General features: G+C 41.0%; 1 protein-coding gene across 7 annotated transcripts in view; it reads right to left on the bottom strand.

The window, feature by feature from the left end:
* LOC137976028 (fibronectin type III domain-containing protein-like) overlaps positions 1-27,111 on the bottom strand; it is a 51,302-nt gene continuing 24,191 nt past the window's right edge. For 6 of the 7 annotated variants that reach the window (XM_068823278.1, XM_068823283.1, XM_068823279.1 and 3 more), the window contains 17 exons: positions 25,018-25,083; positions 23,444-23,518; positions 23,008-23,121; positions 20,740-21,075; positions 17,559-17,903; positions 16,543-16,648; positions 15,561-15,754; positions 13,720-13,870; positions 11,472-11,617; positions 10,143-10,469; positions 8,356-8,429; positions 6,750-7,091; positions 5,978-6,257; positions 5,254-5,366; positions 3,496-3,554; positions 1,415-1,553; positions 1-127 (listed from right to left, as the gene is read on the bottom strand). In XM_068823278.1, coding sequence (XP_068679379.1) covers positions 1,427-1,553; positions 3,496-3,554; positions 5,254-5,366; positions 5,978-6,257; positions 6,750-7,091; positions 8,356-8,429; positions 10,143-10,469; positions 11,472-11,617; positions 13,720-13,870; positions 15,561-15,754; positions 16,543-16,648; positions 17,559-17,903; positions 20,740-21,075; positions 23,008-23,121; positions 23,444-23,504 — 2,775 coding nt within the window. In that variant the 5' untranslated portion in view covers positions 23,505-23,518; positions 25,018-25,083 and the 3' untranslated portion in view covers positions 1-127; positions 1,415-1,426. The remainder of the gene's footprint in view (positions 128-1,414; positions 1,554-3,495; positions 3,555-5,253; positions 5,367-5,977; positions 6,258-6,749; positions 7,092-8,355; positions 8,430-10,142; positions 10,470-11,471; positions 11,618-13,719; positions 13,871-15,560; positions 15,755-16,542; positions 16,649-17,558; positions 17,904-20,739; positions 21,076-23,007; positions 23,122-23,443; positions 23,519-25,017; positions 25,084-27,111) is intronic. The other variant, XM_068823280.1, reaches the window with a different exon arrangement.

Raw genomic sequence — 27,111 nt, 5'->3', positions numbered from 1 at the left:
CGCCTGCCTATATACCACGTGATGCTCAAATCCTTAGGTCCACCAATCACAAAGCAGAAAACAACCACTATTCTGTGGCTCACGTTAACCCTTAAACTGGATGCAATAACAGTGACATTTTGAATTCCTACGGACAAAGAAAAACAAAACGTACAACAAAAATTGGAATATTAAAACAATTAAAACAATGAAAAACTAGAACTCAACACGCCTTTGGCTTTGTAAAAGTCGGCTCCTTTTAGCGTTCACGCTATTTTCACTGTGAGACCACAAGGTGGATCATCCACTGAACCATTACCCTGGACACCCCTCCCTCCAACTTCAATAAGCAACTAAGATAGTTGAGACGCGGCATTGCAAATAACACAATGAAGAAAAGTTCATCCTAGCGCTACATTTTCCATTTGCTTTGCTCACCCCAACCCGGTTTCTGTAACATGAAGCGACTGGGAGTATTTCAGCTCCCCCCTGGATGGGATGCTAATCCAAAGCAGGACTACCCCCAGCATTAAATTCGCCGGTACCCATTTATACACCTGGGTGGAGAGAGAGGCACCGAGAGTACCCGGGGAAAAAGCTCTCGGAGCAGAGTAGAGAACCAACAAACTCAACCCACATATGACGCCGAGCCAGGGCCACATTGGTGGGAGGCCATTACTCTCACCAATACGCCAGCCCCTCACTCCCGGATAATCCGGGAGTCTTCCATATACGAAACGAATCTCCCGGTCTCCGAACGGGTGACGAAATCTTCCGGATAAAAGAGACTTTTTACCTTAGTACCTCCGTTCCCGACCGCGTGCATTTTAATCGTTCTGTTACGGGCGTTTTATACGAAAAATGGGTTCACGATCATACGAGACTATAGGATTAAATTGTTCTTCAGCAATAATTAAAGTACGCAAAAAAAAATCCCTAAGTTTGTCGCCGATTCCCGCTTCGTCGAGCTGTGCCAACTTGTGCGTGTAAGGGAGATTTTGCCATGGTGGCAGACTTTTTTTGTATCCAGAAGGAGCTGTTATCTACGAGTCCCATGGATTCAGATAGATCACAGATACAATAGAAAAGATGAAGAAAAAAATCCACTTAGCCTCGTGGTCGCGAATACCAAAGGCAAGTTTCTCATGTTTGTGTTTGGTTTGGGGTGGACATCCGGGTACGATTTTAGGAAAAGGGATGGGGTTAATTTAAGTGTGTGTGTGTGTGTGTGTGTGGGGGGGGGGGGGAGGGGGTGTCAATATCTGGTGGTTGGGTTGGGTTGATAACGAAGGGGCTGATCAAATGAGAAAAATCTCCAGATTTTAGACATCTCAGCATGCTTTGATAAATTCGAATAAAAGCAAATGGCGGAGCGATTCCTTTTAAAAGTGTCTTCGTGTTTGAGTGAAGTGAAAACAGAAAGCCGACGTAATACCTTGTTCAATCTTCATCTTTGTTTCATTCCGATCCAGTGAAAAGTTTCCCAGGTGTTCATCCCGGATACGACATCAAGAACAACACTCGCATTGGGACTGGCAGCTTCCAACTGCACGTCGGCTATCACACTTCCGGGTCTTGAAAGATAAAATAAAATTTCAGGTGAATAAGTGGCTGTGCTAATAACGTTTTTTTACGGCTTGCATTCTGTAATCTGAATTGCGAAGGACATCGGGTCGAAAGCATACATAAGGCGTACTTGTAAGCCGAGCTTGGCTATGGGTCCTAACCTTAAGAGAAGTATAGTAATGGCCCAAAGCTTTCCAAAAAAAAAATGGAAAGTTTCAAGTCCCAATTTTGTCAAAATAGTTTACCTTGGCGTCAATTCAAGGGAGCGTTCCTGCCAGGAAACATATAGAAAGCTACTGTGTTCAATGAAACACAATGCAAAGTCAATTAAATCAAGCCTTCGCGAATCAGAACAAATGAGCATAATAACGCCGCTAGTAGACAAAATCCGTTTTCCGTGATTTTTATACCAGGTTTTTCTGTTATAAATGTGTGTAAAAGTTTTCGCAAAACTTTGCTTTTCCCAAACTCGTCCGTAATCCTGAATGGTTCGCTGCTTTCGACATGGACAAATTTTTAAGGTTTTTAATAATCGCCAAGCGTCCGTCTTAAGAGAAATCCAGTGACATCGTTTATTATATGACTACTCCGTGAGCGAGAAAGATGAACCAAATCCCGTGCTGTGATTGGCTACCCGAGCGGGCAAGATGGGGCTACCTTGCCCGCTTGGGATTTCTGGTTTGACCCCGCAAGATCAAAGATCATTTTTTTGGTGTTTTATTCCATAAAATAAATCATTTATTGACCAAGCTTGTTCGGTCAAGATAGGTGGATATTGGCCTAGTTCTTTTTGCGTGTTTATGGACCGAGACGAACACGCAAAAGAAAGAACTTGGCTAATATCCACTCATCTTGACTTCACGCTCGGTCAATAACCCATATATAGTGATGTTATATTAGTAACTGGAAAACAGAACTTACACAAGTAGTAACTCCACCCAGTTTTCATTATTTCAAAGCGTCATTAACTAGGCATTTACGTCCATAAGTTGCGTAAATAGGTTTTGACAAGTGTTTCCACATGTACCATGTTTATTTATAGCTTTGTAAGGAGGGTATCCTTAGCATAGGAATTTCGTTTCTCCCCGCTGTTATCCCGCCATCCCATTTATTTTATTATACAGTTGTGATGGTTGGCAAATTGTCATTAAATTAATATTTGTAATGATTTACAACCTCTGTCCAGGGCAATGTTTTCGAAAGCTCCCAGAACTTTTCTGGATCAAGAAGTATTAGGTGCGGTTACACTCACCATGGTAAATTATCCTGCGGTGCCTCACACTTGGGTTATGGTATACCGTGTTAACTAGGGGTCACACGTTACGAAGATTACCGAGGTAAAACGAAATCTCACGCAATTCACTGGCGGGAAATTTAATCACAACTTCATCAGCATCGCGATTGGCTCTTGTACCTCGGGCATCAAAAGACCCTTCCAACTTCCCACGTTAAATGTCATGGGCGCTTCCACTGATCTTTTTGGCGTATCCATGGAAATTTAACATGGGAAGTTTACCTTGGGAAATGTCGGTCACACGGACTTAGTGCAGTTTTCCGTGGTAAGAGGGTCATTTACCGCGGTAAAAGTGCCCCGTGTAACCGCACCTATTGTATTTCGTGAAACTAATATCTGCTTATTTCGTAAAATTGGTTTTTGAACATGTTTTCAAGACCAGCGAAAACAAAACAACTGCATGAATTGAATCGTTTTTCGTCTCGGAGATACAGCGCGTTTTATGTCACGCGAAAAACGCTCGAACAGTTTCTGGACTTTCGAGAAAAGCCCCCTACCCCCTCCCCTCAAGAGTCATTTTATAACATGATGAACTCAGATCGTCTGGGTTGCTGTACAACAGTCTAAAAACAGTCCTTCAAAAAAGTCAGTCGATCAAACGACTTCGGCTAATCAAGTAACGTTGAAACTCCGAGGAATGGTTCAATGTGCAATACCTGAGTGTCAGCAAAGAAGCTTTCTTAAACCAGATCTCTTTCTGGTACAGCGACGACAACTGTAAAGATGAAAAATATGATTTGCTAACGTTATTTCTTGGTGTATAAGTTATTCTGTTGCTTCTAAATATAAACGTGTGAAAAAAAAAAAAACACAAAGCCCTGTTTTGTCCACTGGCAGCTTTAATAGCAACAATTATTTGAACAATTATTTGAAGACAAGTTCTATTTAGATCTTTCCCACGCTTAATTTAAGGCAAAATATAGGATTCGTCATATACATAAATAGGGGATTCTTATAAACCTATCCACCCATCGATCAAATTTACTGGTTCATTTTACTGTCAACTGTTGACCGCTGACCAGGTATTGATTTTCGATTGGATTGCAGGCTCAAGCCAGGTTAACTTATTGTAAGAATAAATAACACGAAAGCTCCGCTTTCGGGCTCGGCTAAATCTATATATTGACCTCCGATTGAAGAGTAGCTTCTTATAGACAGCATCTCCGAACATCTGACCTCTAAACTACGTTATGCTACAGAGGACAGGCGACGACACCAAGAACTCGTTTGCCCTCACGTGATAACACGGCCATGTTGGAGCCCAGCAATAGAAAAATGTTGCTAAGTTTTGCCTTCTATAAGAATCAAATTCCCAAAAAAATTCTTCCTCAATTGTTCTTTCCCCCAGCATGGCCACCGTAACCTCAGGTACAATCAAATTTACGAACAAAACGTCCCACAGTGTTACGAACACTGAAGGGCTCGTCTTATCGAGCTACTTGAACTCTATCGAGCCGCCATGTTAGATGGATGTTGGGAGGAATGGGGCGAGAGAAACGACCCCCTCACCTCTCCCGCTTTCAACATGATCTCCTCTCGAAATTAACAATTATCATTGATTCGTAATTTGTTTTGAATTTACTGTTATCGTTAGTTTAGGACACTATGTCCCAGGACTTGTGGTAGCAGAGAAAATCAAGGAAATAAAAACTAACATCCGCGGATTGGATTTGAACCCGGAGTTTCTACTTTTTAGGCTCCGCTTCTTAGCGCTTCACCATTGAAGATCAAGATACCACACTCTCAAAAAAAATATTTATTTGAGTCCTCCATAGAATATCTCTGCTGAAAAGTAATTTGGCCTAAACTAGAGTAATAATTTAGGCCTCAGCTTTGATTTTAAAATGTTTAGCTTTGACGTGAAGTTTGGCAACCGACCTTTTGCAGTGTTTAATATTGTTTGTCGCTGGGTTCATAATACAGCGTTATCAATAGTATTTAAAATATTTTCCCTGAGCAGTTGGCAGTGTAGCTTTCTAGAAGTTAGTTGACGGGTAAATAATCGACATTCTCAGGTTCGAGTCCTATGTCCATACGCTTGGGTGGTCTTTTAAACAGGACCATTTTCCATGATCCATATCAAGCTTTCAGTCTTCCCTAAATTAACGATAATAGTAAATTCAGAGCAAATGAGGAATTAACGAAAATAGTTAATTCGAGGTAGAGAATGGGTTGCCCGCTTTTGACATGCCCCCTTGGTGGCAATTTATTTCTCGCCCCAAACTTTCTCTGCTTCAGAAATTCAAGATGGCGGCAAAAAATTCCGGGGAGGATTATGCTTATCCCGTGACCACTAAGATGCGCCTGCACTGCAGGCTAATGAAGGGTTGTTAGACGAGTCCTTTGGCTTATCGCCAAAACAGATGAAAAAATAGGTCCACATTCGGGGTAAAGTTATTTACCACATTCCTTACCTCAGTGGTTAAATGTCTTTCCAAATTTATGAATTTGCTTGAGGACCGATCTTTAAGATCCTCAGTGAAGTCTTCACTAAGGATTCTCATTGACAAAAGGAAGTACGAGTCCTCTGGTAGAGAAAAAAAAACATAAAAAAGAAAGATGTTAGCAAGGCATGAAACAGGGTAGCCTGAACGAAATTCGGAAAAGATGCGATTTAGGAGGCAATGGCTAATATACACTTTGATTGCTTTTCAATTAAGAAGGCTGCCCAAAAAATTTGGTATTATTCCGTATTATTCATAATCACTGGTTTGCTGCAGCAAACCATGATGATCAGCAGTGCTGATCATCATGATCTTTCAGTAGTGTGTCAAGCTCAACCCCCCTAGGGTATTTCTTAGCAAACAGATCAACTACTTCTTCCAGATCAATGTCTGTTAGATAGTGAATGTGCATTTATAAGGGACAGTGAAGAGAGCCTATCTTGTGTCATCCTGGCTCTGGTAAAAGTGTGTAGCCGTCTTAGAGAACTTGCACTTCTTTCGCATTCGCAAGTAAAATATTTATTTCATTTTACTACACAAACAGGGAATCAGAACAGAACTATAGTATATATGTTCTTTATCAATTCACTTCTTTTAAATCGTTTTTCAACAAAAAAAAGTGGACCTCCTGTGTGAGGGGTGGGGTGCGGGCGCACCCGTCGCACCCGTCGCACCCCCCTTCATGTATACTTACTTGAATCAAGGGTCGTAACGCTTAGTCTTTGCGGATTTCCCAACCCTGCGTTGTTATATCCCGCAACTACCACCAAGTAGGTGGTCCAAGGTTTAAGTCCCGTCACGACTCCTCTGAGGCTTGTATTGACGTCAACAACGATAGTGTTATTTGGAAATGCTCTTCCAATTAGTACTCCTGCCAACGAAAACGATCTTTTTCTTCTTTTCAGGGAACGTCGTGATCTCAATTGATCTTGCTCGTCGTTAATTTGAGTTAGACTCCCTGGCGCAGCTAAGATCTGAAAGTCAACACACCAGTGAATAAGAATAAGTAGATTAAGTGCTACTCAAATCGGTTAAGGTGCCTCTTACCTCAACACGTACAGTTTTCCACTTTATTTAATTTCCGAAATCGTCCAAATGCATTGTGTTGTAGACTGTTTTGTATTTTGCTGTTTTCTTGAAAAACACGATGCACATTAATTTGTGATGTCAACCTGGTATCGAACCCATTCCCCTTCATTGCTCGACAATGGTTCAAAGTATGACTACTTTTCCCGCGTTTTAAAGTCAATAATAAAAAAGTGGATTTTCAATTCAGTGGTTCTAAAAACAACACAATGTATTCAGACGATTTCGGAGAATAAATAAAGTGGAAAACTGTTTTGAGGTGGTAGACTTTAAGAATTTCCGACAATTCTGCAATGAAAGAATACCAACCACATAACAAACTGTTTTGAGGTGGCAGACTTTAAGAATTTCCGACAATTCTGCAAGGAAAGTATACCAACCACATAACCATCGACTGTCTTGGGGAAAAGGACCTGTATCGCACTCCATTCCAACTCCACGGAACTTGAGTCCACACGGACAATGGTAACGTTTTCCGGAGGCAGCACTCGGGCCTGCCTTGAGCGAACTCTGATGGTAGGACTACTGGGTCCAGCACCCACGGAATTTTCTGCTCGAATAGAGATTTCATATTCGGTGTTAGGGAGCAATCCAAAAAGGGTACGATCAGATCGGTCGCAACTTGTAATTGTCACATTATTCCATGGTGAGCTGGAAGCATTTTGACGATAGAAAAGCCTGTAGACACAATTAGGCCCGCTCCAGTCCACTTCTTCAAGAGGCTAAAAAGAATAAAAAAGACGTATATCTAGTTATGATTTTTAATCATATCTCTCAGATATTACGCGCCCTGTGACTGGCCAAATCGGTGGGCCGCATTCTACAGTACGGCCCACTAAATTAGAACTTTCGATAAAACATTTTCTAGGACGTTTTTCATTTTTGTATCTGTTGCATTACAGGGCGACCGGGAAAACTGTGAACACCTAAAATATGTTAGGAAAGCTCATTGTTTTTAAGCCAGTCATGTTTGCGGACTTCACGCGCCAAAACCGCATACTGAATAACCGTTATTAGTCTAAAGACATTTCTTTGGCTAGAAAAATCGTTTCAAATTATAGATTTTATTCGCAATACGACTAGAATTAGCTCAAATTAAATCAATTGCCCGGAAAATCTAAAGCCGACGCAATTCTTGCCCCGCAAACATGTAAGTAAATACTGTAAGTTACGGACCCACGTTTTCCTCGTTGATTTATGACCCGTGCGCTTCGCACTTGGGCCATAAATCAAGACGGAAAAAACTCGGTCCGTAACTCACAGTACGTACCTCGGATTCGGTTGGTAAGAGGTATGTATTCTGTTCGTTCAGCTCCGTGAGGGTCGTCTAAAAATATGACTTCAGTGCAATTTGCTTTCTACTCAGTTCAATTAAGACTTTATTACATCGAATTAAGAAATCGCAAAATTTAATTGCTCAAATACAGGATTTTAGTCAGTACCAATATTTTATTGTCCCAGTTTCCGGTGTATGAAAACGGCGGACACAAAATGGACACTGAAAGCTGGAAACTCCCCCAAAGGTAGGTCTTCAGCCTTAGGGAGCTAATTATTATCGTTCAGAAACTGTACTGAGTAATTAAATTCATTCATTAAAAAAAAAAAAGGGTTTGAGAACAAAAGTTGCAAACTTCACCACACAATGGCCTTTTTTGTCTTTGCCTGTAATTTGATTTGTTACTTTAAACAAGCTTTGAAATCTTATTGGTTGTTTTGTTTTAGTGTTCCTTTCTCAATGGATGGGATTTAGAGCATAAAAAATATAGTGCGATTCCTGAATAAATCGCACTGCTGAGAGCCAATCAGATTGCAAGGATCACCAGCGATTTCTAAATGGATGCAACAAAAAAGGGAAATAGACCATTTTACAGTTGTGTGCTTAGTTACTTGGCCGATGAATGAAGGTGAAGGTGGGAATGACCTTCTTCCTCCTCATTTATTGCAAGTTGCACAAAAAATCCTGCTATTACCTATAAAGTCACTCACCGTCCAAATTAAGCCAATCACACCGTCACCGGGGTAAAAGGTGAGTCTTAAATCAGTCGGGAAAAGAAAAGGCGCTAAAACACAAAGCAAATAAGTGAAGTAAACATCAAAATAAGCAACCTTCTTTAAAGCCATTTTGAAAAAAATATGAGGGACATGCCGAATTATCATTATGGGCCTTCATTAGATCATGATTTATCATAAAGGCCTGGCCAACATAAATTCCCATTCCTTATGCACCTATCAATGTGCCCAGGGTCAAGGAGGGGAAGCGGGCTACCTACGGGAAATTGACTCAGAGAACCTTTTCCTGGGTAAGGATTTTGAAACGTACAGTATGTGTTTCCCCAGGGCCGGGAATTTGAGTCATAGTTTTCACGTGACTTGTCTGGTTTTCCTGACTTTTGTAGACACTATGGGGTGAAAGAAAGGAAAACGAGTTTGTCTTGTCTTTTTGAAAACATGAACCATCACTTTTTTCCAGTCTTTGCTGGAGTGTTCAGAAGTACAAGAACGTTTTTTTTTTCACGATTGCTTTTTGTATACTTCTACGTATTCATGAATTTTCCACTCTATCATTGTGCATGCTTGATTGATTCGAAAGCCTGTAAATAGTAAAAGAACTATTTACAAGGCTAAAAAATAATAATGTTGTTCACATATTATTGTTTTGCTCAATTTAAGGTTCTTGTTCAGTACCGTAAGCAGCGGAAAGGTTCCTGTTACACAACAAATTTCCATCAGCTGTCAAGTGTGAATCTAATGGAAAAAAAGCTACTCCAGGGCAGGAATGTGATGATCAGAAGGTACCCAGGGGTGGGGAATTTGACGGTCTGTAGGTGCCCAGGGGTGGGAAATTTGGCGGTTGCTTCAATCAAAATGTCAAATTTCCCTGGGTCAGCCACCCTCCCCCTGACCCTGGGGCTTAACATTGATAGGTGAATTAGTGGGACAAACGAGCAAAACTGTTAACTGATTTGGTCTACCCAGTGTTCAAGGCAAAATACTTAAAGTGCTTATCACCTCAACACACTTTTCCACTATATTTATTCTCAGAAATCATCCCAAATAAATCGTGTTGTTTTTAGAACATTTAGATTGAAATTTCGCTCTTTCATAGACCCTATGCAAAAATGGCTGCCTTTAAATTATTCTTTTGTTCATATTCAAAATAGCCCAACTAACCTCGTTTTTGAGACAAAAATTCTAAAGAATTTGTTATCCCGAACGAGGTTAGTTGGGCTATTTTGAATATGAACAAAAGAATAATTTAAAGGTAGCCATTTTTGCATAGGATCTATTGGCTTTGAAAAGCAGGAAAAGTGGTCATACCGTGATTAATAACCGAGCAATGAAGGGGAATGGGTTCGATACCGGGTTGACGTCACAAATTAATTTCCATCGCTGTTTTCAAAGAACTATCTCAATGCAAATTAATTTGTGACGTCAACCCGGTATCGAACCCATTCTCCTTCATTGCTCGGTTATGGATCAGAGTATGATCACTTTTCCCGTCTTTGAAAGTCAAAAAAAGGTGAAATTTCATTCAAAAGGTTCTATAAACAACACGATGTATTTGGGACGATTTCGGAGAATAAACAAAGTGAAAAAGTGTGTTGAGGTGATAGGCACTTTAAAAAATCCAAGTTTCTCTCCAAAGAATCACATTGTTTAAACCATTTCTCATGATCGTGTTATCTTTTGATATGACGTCGTTGACGTCCTCTTCTTAGGCTCCCTAATCTTTTTCTTCGCCCAACGATTATCCCAACTTATGAGATACTTACCTTTACTACTGGTCACGCACCCGTCTACAATACGGCCAGGAAATCCATACCCGAGGCTGTTTTCAGCTCGGACTCGGAATTGTATTTCATTCCAGGGCTTCAAATCATTGACTTCATAAGAGCGACTTAAGCCCCCTGGAATCTTGACCAGTTTTGAAAAAGAAGGCAATTGGCCCTGGTTTAAACTATGACCAACACGCATAGACCTCCACTCGACGATAAAGCCGGTTGGAAGGATATCTGAAGGCAGTCTCAGCTCCCACGTGATATTCGTGGTGTGATTTGCGCAGTTAGTCACCTGTACGTTGGTGGGAGGGAGAGGTGCACCTAAATCAACAAAAAATATACAATTTTACTAGCAAGGAACAAAGGCCATCGGAGGAGAGGAAGATATTTCTGCTTTCCCTTGGAAGAGAATCAAGTTTATGGAGATTGAGAGACCCTCCCCCCCCCCTCCCCCGCCCCTTAAAAAGTAATAATAATAATAATAATAATTAATAATAATTTTGTATATTTCCAGTAATTTACTGCGAGAAACGTCCATATTCACTCACGACGGATACAACATTTTAACTGTTTCCGGCACTGGCTACAAAGAACACGGCAGACGTAGAATAGAGAGGACTAAGACTGGTTTAGAACAAGTCGAGTTAAGCAAAAACTAGCCTGGCGAAGCCATTGCGAGAGGCCTCACGAAATAAGCGTTACTTGGAGATGACGTTTGGACGAGGATGACGATGTCGATGGTCGAATCGAGACACAGTATGCAGTATAGCGACCTCTTGTATTTTACCAGCTCTCTTGACTTTCATTGTAAAGGACTGGTTAAACTATAGAAAACAAAGCCACCTCTCTTAGTATACTAGGCAAAGTGGCCGCATAACCAGTCGATCAGCTCAAAGAAGTGTACCTTACTAGCCTCGCGGTGACAATCACTAAGGAACCACCAAAATGTATTCCTTTTCTTTCTTATTTTATTATTATTATTTTTTGACTGCTTCACATGTGGCTTTGTATTCTATAATTTTAACCAAATGACGAAATAGTAGGACACCTTTTTTGTTACTACTTTCTTTTAGATAAGTGCTTTTCAAGTTACACCTCAAATGAAATCAAGTGCTAAGAGAGTAACGGTGTTTGTGGCGTCACAAATTACAGACAGCCCAGGGAGTTTTGTTACCTGCCCAGTAAAATATGGAATATATTTGGCTAAGGGTAGTCGTGCAAGATTTCCCACTCTTAACTGTAAATCGTACGTTCACAACTCCCTTGTTTTCAATACAAATGTCTGGGGAGCCTGTGCAGCTCATATCAGTAACTGAAGTTTACCTGTCACCACTAAGTAGATTCTTCGGTCACCCTGACTGAGAAGGTTTTCAGCAAAACACTGGAAGAAGCCGAAATCCTTTAAGCGAAGATGGCTGATTTCCAAAGTACCGTTCGGATCAACGGACCATCTATTTAAGAATCTCGCGCTATGAAAAGAAAAAGAAAAATGCGATCAATCCGATAAGCTTTTAGTGAATACGAAGCCTAGAAAGAATGCTGGACCACAAGTAGTCCAAGTTCATGATTTGCATGCTCTTTTGCAACGCGTATCGTAACAGACAATTAACCTCTTTAACCAAAAAAATAAAAGTTTATTCTATATCAGGCTTTCTTTTGGTCTGGGCTAAAATCGCCTGATTTTTTTTCGGAATTTTGGATTTGGTCTGCCTGTGGCTAGACTCGAATCCCTTGCTATAGGTCGTTTTCACTGTCACGCAATAAAAATATAAATCGAAAACCATCCAGTGGAAAAAGTCAAGAATTCGTGATGTTGTAGAAGATAAATGAAGAAGACACTTCTCCAAGTTTTAGGCCTGTGCGTTTCCCCAAATTTCAGATATTCGTCGAAATGTTTCGCAGAAAGTTACAGAGCCCAGTATGAAAACACCATGTTGGTGCACATCTGTGGTGCACCAATATGGCGGCCGGAAAATTGTGTCAACATCTGTTACTTACTTTGGTTATCTAGGCGAGTGATCATCTGTACTGAACAGAGAGCTATTTACCTAAGCACTTTTCCTAATGCTTTAAATTCTAAAAAGGCTCAAAACCATGAGATAAATATATATTTCTCAATAAACTCGATCGTCGCCTCGTGTCACGCACCGCTATAACTCAGAAATTCAAAATGCTCTGGTTTCCAAACGAAGCACGCTATTGAGCTTTAAAATTGCAAATGGATACAAATTTACCGCCTCTTATGCCTGATGAGGATAAAAACTTTCGTGGCTCTTTAGTTTTGGATTTTAGAAAATGATGACGTCACGTGAAAACGATCTATTAGCTGTGGTCGTCGATAACTTTGGTAGCAAAGCAAGGACAAAGGCAACGTCGACGAAACATGACTTTAAAATATAAATTGGTGTTATCGTAGGTATTACACGACTACTTCATCTTGTTCACGTTGTAAAATATGGGCGAACTACTGTATCACATAACTGGATTGTTGCGAACTGTTTTACAGTAAAGAAGAAAATGAACAGCTCGTTGTTGTATGCTCCCGCTGTCACGCCGTCACGCTTACATTTGGTCATTTTAGCCTGGTTTTCACTAGCGACGCAAGCACAAGAGATTTGTGTCAAGTGAAAACGAACAATAGACAGATAAGCATCCGTTAACGTGAAACGGCAAACGCGAAACTGTGGGCTGCTGCTTGTCATAAAAGCATAAAATTTCTCGCATTCTAACTTGTCTCTTTCTTTTGAGAAGTTTCTTGATGCCTGCTGCGAACAGGAAAGAAATGAGCTTATATCAAACACTTTTCTTCTATTATTGGCAAAACGCAAATGTTAGTCTGACATTTGAAGTTTCCCGTTAACGCGAAGCTTAATCTCCCTAATATACGTGCGTTTTTGAGACGCGCACGGCAACCGGAAGAGACGATTTTGTGTGCCAGGACAGTGGTGTCTCCCAGATTTTTATACTAATCATACCAAATGGAGAAAAGATACTTTGCCATGTAAATGCGGTTGTGTGAAGACAACTTAAAAGGGAAAACAGCTCACTTCCGGTTACCGTGCGTGCTTAAACTCCCTAATAACCTAAGCACAAGGACGCGACACAGAGACAAAGATTCACTAGCTCCATGTTCTCTCTTACAACGCGGCGCCGCTAGTGGCATCTGGAACGGGGGTCTTTTTCATCGGATGAGCATCGCAGCTTGCGTTACGTCCCGTTTTAATTCACACAACGCAAGCGAACGTAAGCATAAGCTCAAGAACAAGGAAAAGGAAAACGTTTGATCCATTTTGATCCTAGCGCTTTATGCTTATGCTCGCGTCGACGTCAGGCCCGTTTTCTCGGTGAAATAAGCGCTCTTATGCACGCGTTTATGCGTACACTTGTGCTTGCGTCGCCGGTGAAAACCAGGCTTAACTTTAGACAACGTCGGAGAAATGTACACAAATGCGGGCCGCACGTGCAGCACGACTAGTTTTCCTCTCTTAACCAATAATACTCTTGTTTTGCGACGAAGCCGTTGCCTTAATCGTTGTCGTTGCTTGAATTCCCTATTATTTCTTCGGTGTACCTGTACTTTAGTTCCACGCCATTGTAATACCACGTCCGCTTAATAATAGGATGGCCCGACATGTTGCAGTACATTTTCACTCTACCACCATATTCTCCGGCTCGGTACTCAAGTTCTTCGCCAGTTACTTCGTACAGAGCATTTACTTTGCCTGTTCATTAAAACGCAACGCAGTACAATGATTATATGTACCAAACAATCAATTGTCAATCATTTTGAGATCCATATGATCTTATTTTTATTTTATTTTATTTTATTAAAGTTCGCCTTCTAAATAAACTATTAATAAAACATGACGACATAAACAAAAAATAAACAAATACTGGGTTAAGGCAGGATGTCCACAACAGCTGACGCCAATTTCTGTGGGCCCAAGACTAAACACTCGAATAAAATAGTAAAATATAGTAAACTAATAACAACACGAAATAGGCTCGCTCTGAAAGGTTGCGTGGCGTATTACATTTTAAGAAGACAGATTTCCAGGTTCTAGGGTCCTCAATATCAAAGCGCGAGATAAGTGCATCTTTGTAGTATGAGGACAGCAGAGATTTAAATTGGTTTATGTCAATTACTTGGTTGTTGAGCTGTATCAGACAACCTGTTCAAAATAGTTGTTTGTGATCACGAAAATTAATTGGTTAAACAATGTCAGCAAGTCATCCAGTCCGTCTGTAGTCAGTTATAATATCACCTCCAAAGTCATCAAATGAGCCAAACAGTCCTTCATCAAGTTTATCACCGAGTCTGATAGACAGTTAATCAGCTGAGCACTCAATAAGTCGAGAACAGTCAGTGGGTCAGCTAGTCAGGTTATCGTTTGGCACGTACGTCGCCGACTCAGCCACTAAGTCTCTAAATCAGTGTGTCAGTCAGTCACTCGACCAAAAGGTCAGTGAGTTGGTCTGTTAGTCGGTTCGTTCTGTCGGTTGGTCAGTCAGCCGGTCAGTCCAATCTTCTGTCGGTCAGTCGGTTAGTCAACCAGCCCATTGGTCAATCAGTCAGTCAGTCGGTCCGTTCAGTTGTTGTTGGTCAGCCAGTCCGTCAGTCAGTCAGTTGGTCGGTCGTTTGATCAGTCAGTCAGTCGGTTTGTCGGTCATTCGAACCATCCGTCCGTTGGTGGGTCAGTCGGAAAGCCATTAGGAAGCTTAAGCAACGACGGCGACGGCTACGAGAACGTTATCTAAAAATATTCCTCGTTATTGTAATCATTTCGCGATTATTCCAAGCCGTGGCATGGAAAGTGTGTATGAACATTCCACAAACAAAATTGGAATGAATGGTGTGGATGCTTGGAGACAAAATGGAACATTTATCGTCAGATGCTCGCGTCCTCCAAAGTTTGATCATTTCACGTCGTTGTCAGCACAAGAACGGCAAAGAAATGTATCAAAATGTGAAACGCGCGCGGGGATGGGGGGGGGGGGGGCGTCCAGAACCATTGCTTTTGCTCGTTACACCCTATGTACTTATTGACTGAGTGGGAGGGCCGGACGGGAAAATATTTGGCCCGAGGTCATGGCGTACGGACCGAGCGCAGCGAGGTCCGTGCGCCATGACCGAAAAGCCGTCCGGCCCTGCTAGGATCGCGTACGGCCCTCATACGGGGATTTTCTCAATAGTTTTGCAATGAAAGCGCGCGCGGGGCCGTACGGGTCATATGATAAATTGATTTATTGGCTTCTCATAGCCGTCGTCGTCGTCGCCTTGCTTAAGCTCACTATTAAGTCCGTTTGTCCATCCCTGAATCCGTCGGTTAGTTGATCGATCAGTCAGTTAGTAGATGCACAGATACACCAACGAAAGTTGAATGAGAAGGAAAACAAAAGCAAAATACTCACCCAAGATTTTGACTTGAAAAGTGGCTGTTATTCTCCTGTTATTGCTCACTGCCTCACACGCATAAAAGCCATCGTGTATCCATGGATTGAGTGAGCCCAGTCGCAAAGTTCTGTTAAACTTTTGGTGGAGGAAAAAATCTCCCGAATTGTTGATTGGCGCGCCATTTTGGTACCAACGAATTTCAGGAAGAGGCCTAGAGAAACAAATAGATATGTTTGAGTTATGTCCGAGATGAAAACTGTCAGCGTATATTGGAATCCATTTCTGGCCTATATTGAAACAGTATACTCAATACTATAGTAAAACAAGATGGACTGTTTTGCATGGGCTGTACATAATTCAGCTGATTCGTAATACGACTAGTTTCAAACAGAACTGATTCAAGAGGAAGGATGTCAAAAGCGTTTGAAATTCGTGGACATGCAATGTTGTAGGTGGTTTGGAACCAATTCCAAGAGCATGCGTATATCAATGAACAAAATTTAAAAAAGAGAGATCTATTGTTTTCATCCACAAACGTGGCGACGGGGGAGGAGTTTAAGATCTACGACGGCATCTTCGACGAAATCGTCGCCTCAAAATATAACTTTGCACCAGCTACAGGGAGTCTTTCGCGATAATCCCATCTCGCTCACGTTGGACAATGTTGGCGAACTATCCCGAAAATCAATTGCATGGTACAAGCAGTCTGAGAGTATACTTACGTTGTGGTCAAAACTTTAAATTTGGTTATAAGCAGAGAACGACTAAAATATTTGCCAAAATGAGTGCCGCGCGTGTAGCACCATTTTATTTCCTTTTCAATCAATGATGTGACTGTTTGTGATTTTTAAACGCCCTGACCTCCTAACGTTTAAACCATCTGTATAAACCTTTCGTCAACGTCTCTGTCGGAAATCTTTAATTCCGTAATATCGTTCCGGGTTCTGTACTCCGGCCGACTCGCTAAAACGTAATATAAGAATGACAAAAGTGCCGTACCTTCCTCCCGCTGTACAATTCAAGTAGAACTGGTCGCCTGCAAGAACGGTGTACACTCCCTGCGGCTTTGTGTAAAACCTTACAGGCGAACTGGGACTCGGTGTGACTATTTCCAAAGAACAAGAAACATCAGTCAAATGGCTCTAAACTTTGACACGCCTTCACTTGTCAGCGGAGAATTGCAGTGCTAAGCGGGTGGTGCGCGGTTATTCGCTATTTTTACAAATCCCACAACACAGTTCATTTCGGGGGGGGGAGGGGGGGGGGAGGGGGGTTATTTCCGTTAAAACAATGCATATCCAGTTCACTGAAGCACGATACAGTCCCAAGAGTAAATTACTTTTATTATTTTTATGTAAAGAGCCCCCCAAAACGTATTGCGTTATGGGATGGGGGAAAAAGCGAATGGCGGCTTACTAGTTTCTCCCCAGAACTTTCTGGTTTTTCTTCAGTTAATTTGTTATTTCTATTTTCATTTTTCCGTTTAGTTTTTACTTCTTATATAGGTGGTTTGCAATCAATCTCTAGAGATACAGATAACAATGCTGCTATGTACAATTACTGGTCGGCGAAAAAAAGGAGCCAATGAGAGATCTTTCGTTGTCGTCCACTAACATGGCGACGATGACGAACATTGCTTTTGTTATTCAAATATGCCAACCACGGGAGAAAAAGAACCTTTGTTTCGACAGCCAATGAGGCTCCGGTTGTGCCAGAAAAATAAATTTACCATAACACGTCACAATTATTCAAGATGGCCGCGACGTGGAACTAAGCGACTTTGAAAAAAATAATCGAACAAATTTGCTGTCACACATTAGTTCCCCTGGTTTAAACTTATCAGGCTGTAACGAGAGTGGAGGTTTCCTTTAACCAGCCTACACAGACATTCCTTCATCTGAATGCTCAAGCTTTTGTACCGTTAATTAACTGAAGATTGTTGAACAATGTGTGAATCATAAAGTACTATATAAGGAAACCTTTTGCCGTTTGCAGCTTTGCACATTTTTTCTTACCAGATGGACTATTGACGTAAAAATACACAGGAGGTCCAAGAACTGTATCAAGGAACAGACCACGTGCTCTGCATCTCAGTGGCGTTAACATTCCTCCTTCTAGTAGGTCCATAAAGTCGAAGAAATCGCTCACTTCAACCGATGAAAACAGTAGATCACCGTTTGGCTCTGTGAGGATTCGAGGCCCAAAGCCATCTGGAATCGGTTGCCGTGTGGCATCAATGATCCACTCATATTCCACTCGAGGGTAGCTGTATGCACGCGGTGAACAAGGAAGAAGGAACGGCTCTCCCTCGATCATTGTGAGGTTGATGGGTGTGTTGGGGGAAAGAAAGTCCCCAGTGACTGAGGGAAAAAAAAAAGAAGTTTAATAAAATAACTGTTGTCATCGCCCTCGTCTTTGTCCTCGTCGTCGTGATGCACGACGCGAAATGGTTAAGGGCGTGGCACTCAACTACAGAAAGACAATGGTTGCTAAGGAAGATTTTTAGTCAAAAGCCCCAAAAAAAGGTTGCAGGGATGATTATTTGAAATAACTTTTTCAATAGAAATCTGACATCAATTCAATCAGAATGCGCATACGCAGCTAGTACCAGTCCTCTGCCGCGCGTTTAAGTGAAAAAGATGTAAAAACTCACGATACGAAAGGAAGAAGCGCTTTTTCACTGGATGGGAACCGTCCCTTCATTTTTCGTAATTTGTAGCATGGAATTTCTATTTGGACAAAAAAATGGAACTGATATTTTGAAAAGTGTATCAATAGGAGACTCTTATGAAGTTTTTTCTTTCTTTCTTTCTTTCTTTTTTTTTTTTTTTTTTTGGAGAAATATATATTTTTTAAATCCTTGCTACATATAAATGTTTTCATGGTGTTGTGCTAAAAATTAAAAAAAAAAAAAGTTAACTCACTGAGGTTTTAGCCATTTCCTGTTTTGGTCACGTGATTTACCAAATATGGTTGTGAGTTGAACCAGACAAATAGAACACACTTGGCAAAAAGAAGTAACTGTCGAGTTAAAGGGACTCCAGAAATAATTATTTGAAGGGATCCATAGCAACAACTTGGTAGTTAAGAGCCAAACCTCCTTAAATTTGTAGGGTTTTCCTTTGAGGACGGACGCCGGAGGTTTTGTCCTGATGTTTCCCATTTCACGTACTGTACTCTGACGCTAAAAATTATGTTTTTCTTTTTTTTTTCTTTTTTTTTTTTGCTGTTTGGACTTGGGTATCTCAGGTAAGACAGGGGCCGAAGAAACACAAGAAAAATAAGCGCAATAAATCCATCAAACAAACAAGAAGTCATATCGCCTTATTTTGCTTAGTAAACGGAATAATCGATCTCTTAGCATTTCATTCACGCGAAAAGTTTCGCTTTCTTTTCTTTTCTCCAAAGTCAAGAATATCAACATTTCTGGGAGTTTCATTTATAGTCATTTATAAAGCACTCAGACCTCCTTAAGGGGTTCTCTCCCAAGGTACTTGCAATCCGCTTTACAACGGAAAATAACCATGTCCGGTAATTTTATTATCAAAACCGGTACTTTGAAAAGCTGTCGAAAACCCAATCTTGTCCCCAGAGTCCGCTGTTCTTTGGACGGACTCTAGCCACTTCCAAGGCAGAAGTCCGCAAATCACGGGCTTCCGGCTCGTCTGCGCACGCTCAAAAAATTGAAACAACAGTGGTTGTCAACGGTTACAAAAATGAACCTTCACTACGACTGCGCATAAAATGGAAGTGGCCAGAGTCTGAGCCAGAGTCCGTGTTCTTAATGCTGACCAAAAGAAAAGCGAACTCTGGGGACGAGATTGTCGAAAACCCTGGATTCGAGATTTTGAGGACGTGTGCACCTTCCAGTAACGTTATCTTTGCTGACGTCATTGTATACATTTTCTGGCATTAACATACGAGTTTGCTTACAAAATGCATCATGCTATGTACAAATTGACTTGACAGGATAAAAGAACTAGTTAAACATAGTTAAATCTCCAATTTTAAGCTCTTTAGCTTTGATGACGAGCCAGTTATTAGCCAACATTTCCATTTTTTTTGTAAATTCTCGAATTTTCCAAGCATCATTGCTCAGAGATTACTTAGACTATTGCATTCAAATTTCTCAGAGATAGCTCCTTACGTAATTTACTTTCAATACTTAGTACTTTACTGGTTGCTGACTCATTAGAAAAGAGAGAGCCTTGTGCTAATAAGACAAAAAAAAATGTAAAAAAAGATTCCTCTCTTACAGTAACTTCCTGGACTTCGTTAACGCGAATATTTTGCTTGGAAAGTTGGTAGATATATAATCTCCAGACCGAATGACTCCCTATTTTTGTTTTTCCTTTTTTTTTTGTTGATGTTGTTTTTGCTTTTTTTTTTTTTTTTGGTTGTTTTTTTTTTTTTTGGTTTTTGTTTTTGTTTTTGTTTTTTGGCGTTCTCTCTCTCCCTTATTGTCTCATCTTCGTCGCCATACAAGACTCAAACCTCTTAATAGGTTATGGAAATGTCAGTCATCAACAACAAGTCGTCAAATTCCGGACTTCACAAAAACCGGTGATTTAACATCAAGTGAAAAACAACAAGTAAAGCAAGGTGATACACCATACCACCATCACGGTGTGGCCAACACATCACCCATGCCCACAACTATTTCACCCGGTCAATGGGCCACCACGAAAAGCTGTTTCCGCCTTGTGAACCCTACCAACATACCAGGCAAGTGTTTTACGCACCCCTTTAAGTGGCAGCTCCACATACGAGAAATGTGAGAAGCTGTGTTGGTAACAAAAAAACTGTTCTCCCACGGCAAGCGTGTAGCGGGGTGAATTCATATCATCGTCATCTTCGTCGTCGTCGTCGTTATCGTTGTCATTATCACCCATCGTCATCATAGTGATCGCAGCGTCATTGTCATCATCATAATCACCATGGTAATCATCATCATTATCATCGTCGATGTCATCATCATAGTCATCGTCATAGCCACTGTCATCGTCATCGTCATCGTCATCATCCACAACAACGTCACCGTTTTCATCATCATGATCATCAACATCATCATCGTCACCGATAAAATCATTTTTCATGAATACCATGAACGCTATTCCCAACATTATCATCATCATCATCATCATCATCATCTTATCTCAGGATGGTATGATAAATGTCACTTTCAACCTAACTCACCTGCAAATTTCAGTGGTATCTTTCTGCCCAACAGCTTTCCAAATTCATTTGACACGAAAACCTGATATACGCCTTCATCAGCCAATGTAGTGAAGTATATGGTCAGTGATCCCAAAATGTTATCTACCCTGAAACGCCAGTTCGCCAGTTCTAGGACAGTGCCATTGAGGGTCCAATTGAAGGTACTTCGAATATCTTGCGATCGAAGAGCAAAAGTAAAACTAATCCTACGTCTCAGTCTCTGCGCATTGTATTCAGTCATATCTCTTCCTTCGCCGAGAATAACCGGGAGGTATGTGTTGACATCATAAATGCCAATACTTGCTTGGAAGGTAACTGAAATAGAAAAGAAGAGGTTTGGCTTAAGCAAGAGAAAATGGGAGTTTCGTTACACTGAGAGAGACGCCTAGTTCAGCTCTTACTAGCTCTCTCTCAAAAGACGACTCCAAAACACCCTACCAGCAGAGACTTTCTTTTGGCGTTCTCAAGAAAGACTTTGCATGAATCGAGTGAGATCTTTATTGAGCATGCCCTGCATGTTGCTAGGATACGGTTTCGCACCCAGGCTTAAGTGCTTGGCTTCGAGCAGATCTCGCCCACAATCTTGATTTTTCATGGTACAGTGGGCTGAATTATAACCATCGGTTTTATCACTAAACGGATGCTCGCACTGGAAAAAACAGTTTGACGAGAGGAAACAAGATTGACCAGCCCAGCTGTTCGGGCTGCGGGGGTTTCAGAGAGTTGACGCGATTCAGGCAGTCTCCTTTTCTCCTCCACAGTAAAAAAAAAACACAAAAGGAGGCTCTGCTCGCGGGGTTAACTCAAAAATTGCGGCCATTTTCTTTTTGGGTGCAGGGATGGCCCAGTGGTGAGAGCACTCGCCTCCCACCAATGTGGCCCGGGTTCGATTCCCAGAATCGGCGTCATATGTGGGTTGAGTTTGTTGGTTCTCTACTCTGCACCGAGAGGTTTTCTCCGGGTACTCCGGTTTCCCCTCTCCTCAAAAAACAACATTTGACTTGATTTGCTTTCATTGTTAATTTCAATTTACAGTTTCCCCAATAGTGCTTCAGCGCTAGAACGTCTAGACACTTAAATTAAGGACGTTCGCGCCAATAATTTCTGCGCATCCTTACTGCACACGCCACGTCATACACGAGCGCGCGCTAAGTACTAAAATAAGAAATGATAGGGCAAAAGGCCATTGCTATAGCTTTGCCTTGATTTAACGGTCTTGGACGTTCGGTGACCCCTATTTTTCTTTCCAGAAACGGATTTTATTAACAATTATCTCCACGTTGTCCAAACATGAAGAAAAAATCAATGTGGGAAGTTAAAAAAATTTCAAGATTTCTGTTCACGGGACATCGAATCCTGCCATCTTGCGGCTGCAAGGCGCGTGAAACTGTGGTCGCTAAACGCGAACTTGATCTTTAAGGAACCTCACCAGTTGACTGAATCCACTTAATAAGTCCACTTAAACAATATTTGGCAGAGAAGATTTCTCTTCAAAGATTTAACGAAGCCCGATTTTGTCACATTTTGGGTGTTTTTCCGGGCATGTTCTCTCCAAAACGAAGTCGGTGACCCCCCATTTTTTTTACATTTCTGACATAACTAACTCATCATCTTACAGTGGTAAAAGTTTCAGAAAAAAATCAATGTTGAAAAATTTTCGCGCGAACGTCCTTAAACCTCCCGGAGCAAGGAGAGGACCAACAACAAAACTCAACCCACATATGACGCAAAGACCGGGAATCGAACCCGGGCCACATTGGTGGGAGGAGAGTGACCCCCTCCCCCCCCCCCCCCCTTCCTGGCCACCCCTGCTCCCCTAAAATTTTGGTTTTTCAATGTTGACTCGGGGATACTCAGAAAAAATCCGAGCATCCGAACTCAGTGGTAATCGGGATTTCGTAGGTTCGATCCCTGCAAAGGAGTACTCGGATTTTTTCCGAGTATACTGTCACCACTTCTGGCAATGGCTACCACCTTTTCATTTTTTCGTAGTTATGTTAATTAAAGCTACTACCCACATTTTGAAACAGATATTCTTTTGAAATTTGCTCGTCGTTATTAGCATTAAAACAAAAGAATACGTTATTTGGCAGCCATATCTCTTCAAGTGAGATGTAGTCTAAGAGGACAAGCACAAACTTTTCTAACAGCCTGGGAAAAGGGTATACTACAAAAAAGGGTTGCAAGTTTAGTACACTCCTAGTCATTGGCACTTGGTAAATATGACTAAGGCCATGATAATCTTACGTTCCGTGCAGTTTTGACCGGTGTATCCGTTGATGCAAACGCACTGATAAGATATTTCTCCTGGATAACAGGTTCCACCATTTTTGCAAGGCAATGAAATGCAAGAATTTTGTCCTAAAAAACAAATGGACTAAGTCGTTAACAAATTGAACAGTTCTCTCGCATGCTAATCATTTGTGGCAGTTGAACGTTCCGTTGAACTAGTAGGTTTCTTTTCCGCCCGCCTTATTACCTCAGAGATATAATAAACATCTTACTAAGCTCGTTTTCTCGGTCCGCACGGTACTGTGAGGTACCGATCCTCGCTTTTTCCCGTTAATTTAAGGCCCAAGCGCGAAATCAACGGAAAAAAAAACTCGGTCCGTAACTTACAGTACGTATTTCGAACTCATTTAGTAAGATGTATGTATTATTAGTATATCAGGAAAACACCTACCTGTTACAATTGAAGCAAAAATAAGGACGATTAACAGAACACGTTGTATGGTCAACTCCATATGTGATAAAATACCTGAAATATTCAATTAAGAAAAGACTTGAGAAATGAAGATTTCTCTCTACTCTGGTCCGGCGTTGATATTATGACAAACAGCAACCCGCCGATCGTCATTTGCATCCCCCCCCCCCCCCCCCCATCCCTAATGAGGATTAATGAGCCGCTTGGTAGGCAACGCTGTTGGTGAAATGGAATGAGAAGCGCTCGTTAACCCCAGCGCAGCACAATATTTCCTTCAGAAACCAACCCCAATAAGTAAACGAAATCGATCGAGATGGTAAAGCAACCGAAACATTTCCTGTGGCTGTTAAATATATTGGTTATGTTTAAAGTGCTAGACAATTAGTAACGCTGAGCCTGTTAACTTTCGCAAGATACCTCTCAAACGACAGCACGTAAATACTATATCATTGCACAAATTTCTCCACACAACTCTCTAGGTTACCGAGTGAACCAATCAGAGCTCGCGAAATGCATTATCCGAGGTTGAGAATTTAATAAACCGAGTTAAATTGCATTGACCTGATGTAAGTATCAGAAAAGAGCATTTACCCAAATACAGCGATTGCAAGGGAACTGGCAAACAAATTAAATGAAACGTAAAAATAACTCTGACTTAAAACATTGAAGGAAGATTTGAGTAAACAGGAAATACAAAAGGATGCAGGGATGGGCAAAATTGAAGAAGAATAAAATATATGGATTGTTATTGTTAGACAGGCAATTTTTCGTCACGAAGCATTGGTTTGTGCTGCTTTCAGACTTAAAGTAATTTCTGAGTTAACGTTAAGTTGTGTAGCGATTAGGGGAAAGTATTTGGTTCTACAAATTAGAGACAAGTTGCAAAAGCCGTTGCCGAAAGTAGAATTAGGTTCTACTTTTCGTGCAACTTGTCTCGTAACGATTTTGGCCGTTGCAGGGTGTTACACTGTGAAATGTTTCGTGCAACTTGTCCCGCCAGTGTCGCCAAAACATTGCGAGACAAGTTGCATGAAACATTTTACAGTGTAACAGTGCCTTAAGAAACGACGACGGCTACGGCGAGCACAACGCCATAAAGCAGTAATTATTGGATAAAAGAGGACAAAAATGATCCAAAATATACTACGGCGGAATAAAAGCCAGAGGATGAAAATTTGCTGAAATGAGACATACTCTATCTCAGCTCATTAGCTGCCTGTTAGCCACAGTTAATATTATCGAACAAGTACCAAAAAAAAAAATAATATAGGAAAAAAATTCTTTCATGATTTCATGACAACACCCTCCCCTTTACCGTTGATGGGTATTGCTGAATTAAATATCCTTACGCTTTTCTCGGTATTTAAATTAACTGCGCCACAAATATTCAATACCCATGTAACAGCAAAATTAAGCAACGTGTAAAATATTGTACTTCAAACAAGAACATAAATGAACTAAATCTTCATCAATTCACACGCGCGCTATCCATAAGGATGGAAAATTTTATACAAAAAAAAATATTTAAGGTGTTGAACGTCCAAATAACAAACCTTCGTTTTACTCCGGAGAGTGAAGGATTCCTGATTATTTCAAATTTTGTGTACTTGTCTCCTCAACTATAAAAAAATTAGATTGCGTGCGTCAGCCACCTGGGTAAAGGCAACGGTTAATTTGTGGACACAGCATGTAGTTGTAGGCGAAACCCTAGAAACCATAATTCAGCTCCGCAATTTTAACTCCCTCCATTCTGATCATAAATCACTGAGAGTCCCTTGCAAAAAAAGCCATTAATGAAAAAAAAGAAAAAAATTAAACACGAAATTTCAGCTCAGTCAAAATGTGCCGGCAGCCGGCTATTTGGCCGCCTACAGCGAAATACCTGCCGCTTACTTCACACTTGTCATCACGTAGCCCCGAGCCGCACACGATCGCTTCTGCTGGTCACGGATGTTGCAAGTACAAAAAAAATGGCATCCAAACGATCTCGTGACGTTGGTGCAGGGACTCCGCAAATTTCTAATTTTTTTCGTACGGTATCAGGTACGCAGCCCCGGAAACTCATAGCTTTGCATTGGGATACAATATTGCTCAAACGATTTGAAGACTTCAATTGAAATCGATTGAAATTTACATTTTTTTCTCACTTTCACAGTTGAGAAGTACTTGCTTGTACTATAGTTATCCTTTTTTCCAATAATGCTTCTGGTGGAATATAACTTCAGTTTGAAAATTGAAGGGGCTCAGTTTAAAATGCACCAGATGCAACCATTTGAAGCCATATTTTCAAAATGTCCGGGGAAGCATGCCCCCTGGGAACCGCCTGGAATGCAAATCCTTTGGCCTCTGCTGCCTAGTACTATAGCCAGCTTGCCTACTACTCAAAAACATTTTGACTGGGCTGCCGAAATTAACCCTGACGAAACAAAACAAGGTCCGCAAGTTTTATAATCCGGAATAAGCACAGTTCTTCAGTACAAACTTTACGGATATAGTAATTAAAATTCCGCTATTTCCAACGTTTTTCATTTCCCCAGGATGAACTTTTTAGCATACCTTATTGCTTCCATTACTGAAACGACGTGGCATTTGTTGAGTTCGTTTGCCTTGCGAATGAGGTGCCTTTTGCATAGCGACGCTTAATACTGAAATTTAACATCGCGTTGACGGCAAACGGCGAACATTACGCTGAAATTTGAGTCTTCCACAAATCAAAGAAACCTGTTTAATTATAGTTAATTTCTTGCCACGGTTATCTACAGCTAACGATCAATTTTTGAAGGCCGGCAAGGATTTTGAAAAACAAATCAAATATAGCGCGTATGGAGAAAACATTTAAGGATAAAAATATGCTACAGATGTTTTACACAACGTTTCGATGACTCCATATGTCACCATCTTCAAGTGAAGAGAGAATAAAGTTGATAACTTAATATATACCACGCGAGGTGATAAAACAAAAGGTGTAAAAGTATACAATGTAAATGGTGACAAATTTAAATGAATAGTTTTGCGCGTATGGAGTCTGCTTGTGTGTTTAAGCATGGCCTCTTCTTTATAAATAACATTTCATAAATCAGACAGTCCAGTTTTCCGTTGCACTTTTTCAAAACGGAAAAATTGTTGGTTAGGTCACCGTTGATGTCCAGGCCGTGGTCGTTCTTTTTAAGTGCTTGTCGATTGCTGAATAACGGTGTTCACCAATATACCCTGAAATAAGTGTCGGCTGGTGTAGCCGACATACTCTGCATCAAACAGATCACATTGGTAATTTATACATAACACATTGTTAGCTAATTAGAGGTGGTTTGAGCTCACACATCTTGAGGTCTTCAGAAATTTTACGACTCTTGGATACAGGTTGAAGAGTGTGATCGATTTTGTTGCTTAGATCTGATAATTGCCCTTTCACCGCGTCGGCTGACTTCTGATCTTTAATGCATTTCTTATCGGCGCTTAAAAGCTGTCATCCATCTATAAATTTCACCATGGAACTACCTTCTGGTAACAAGTTACCACTTGTCGGTATGGAAGTGCGCAAGGAAACTGTAAGAAAGCCTGTAAACTGGAAACTAGTGTTTATCGGAAACCAACAAACACCGGCCTACTGCTTCATCACCATAGCCACATTGATAAAGGGTACAAGA

Source organism: Montipora foliosa, chromosome 11, assembly GCF_036669935.1.
Source record: "Montipora foliosa isolate CH-2021 chromosome 11, ASM3666993v2, whole genome shotgun sequence".
NCBI lineage: Eukaryota > Metazoa > Cnidaria > Anthozoa > Scleractinia > Acroporidae > Montipora > Montipora foliosa.
Note: the sequence above shows the minus strand (reverse complement) of the source record. Positions and strands in the feature narration are given on the sequence as shown.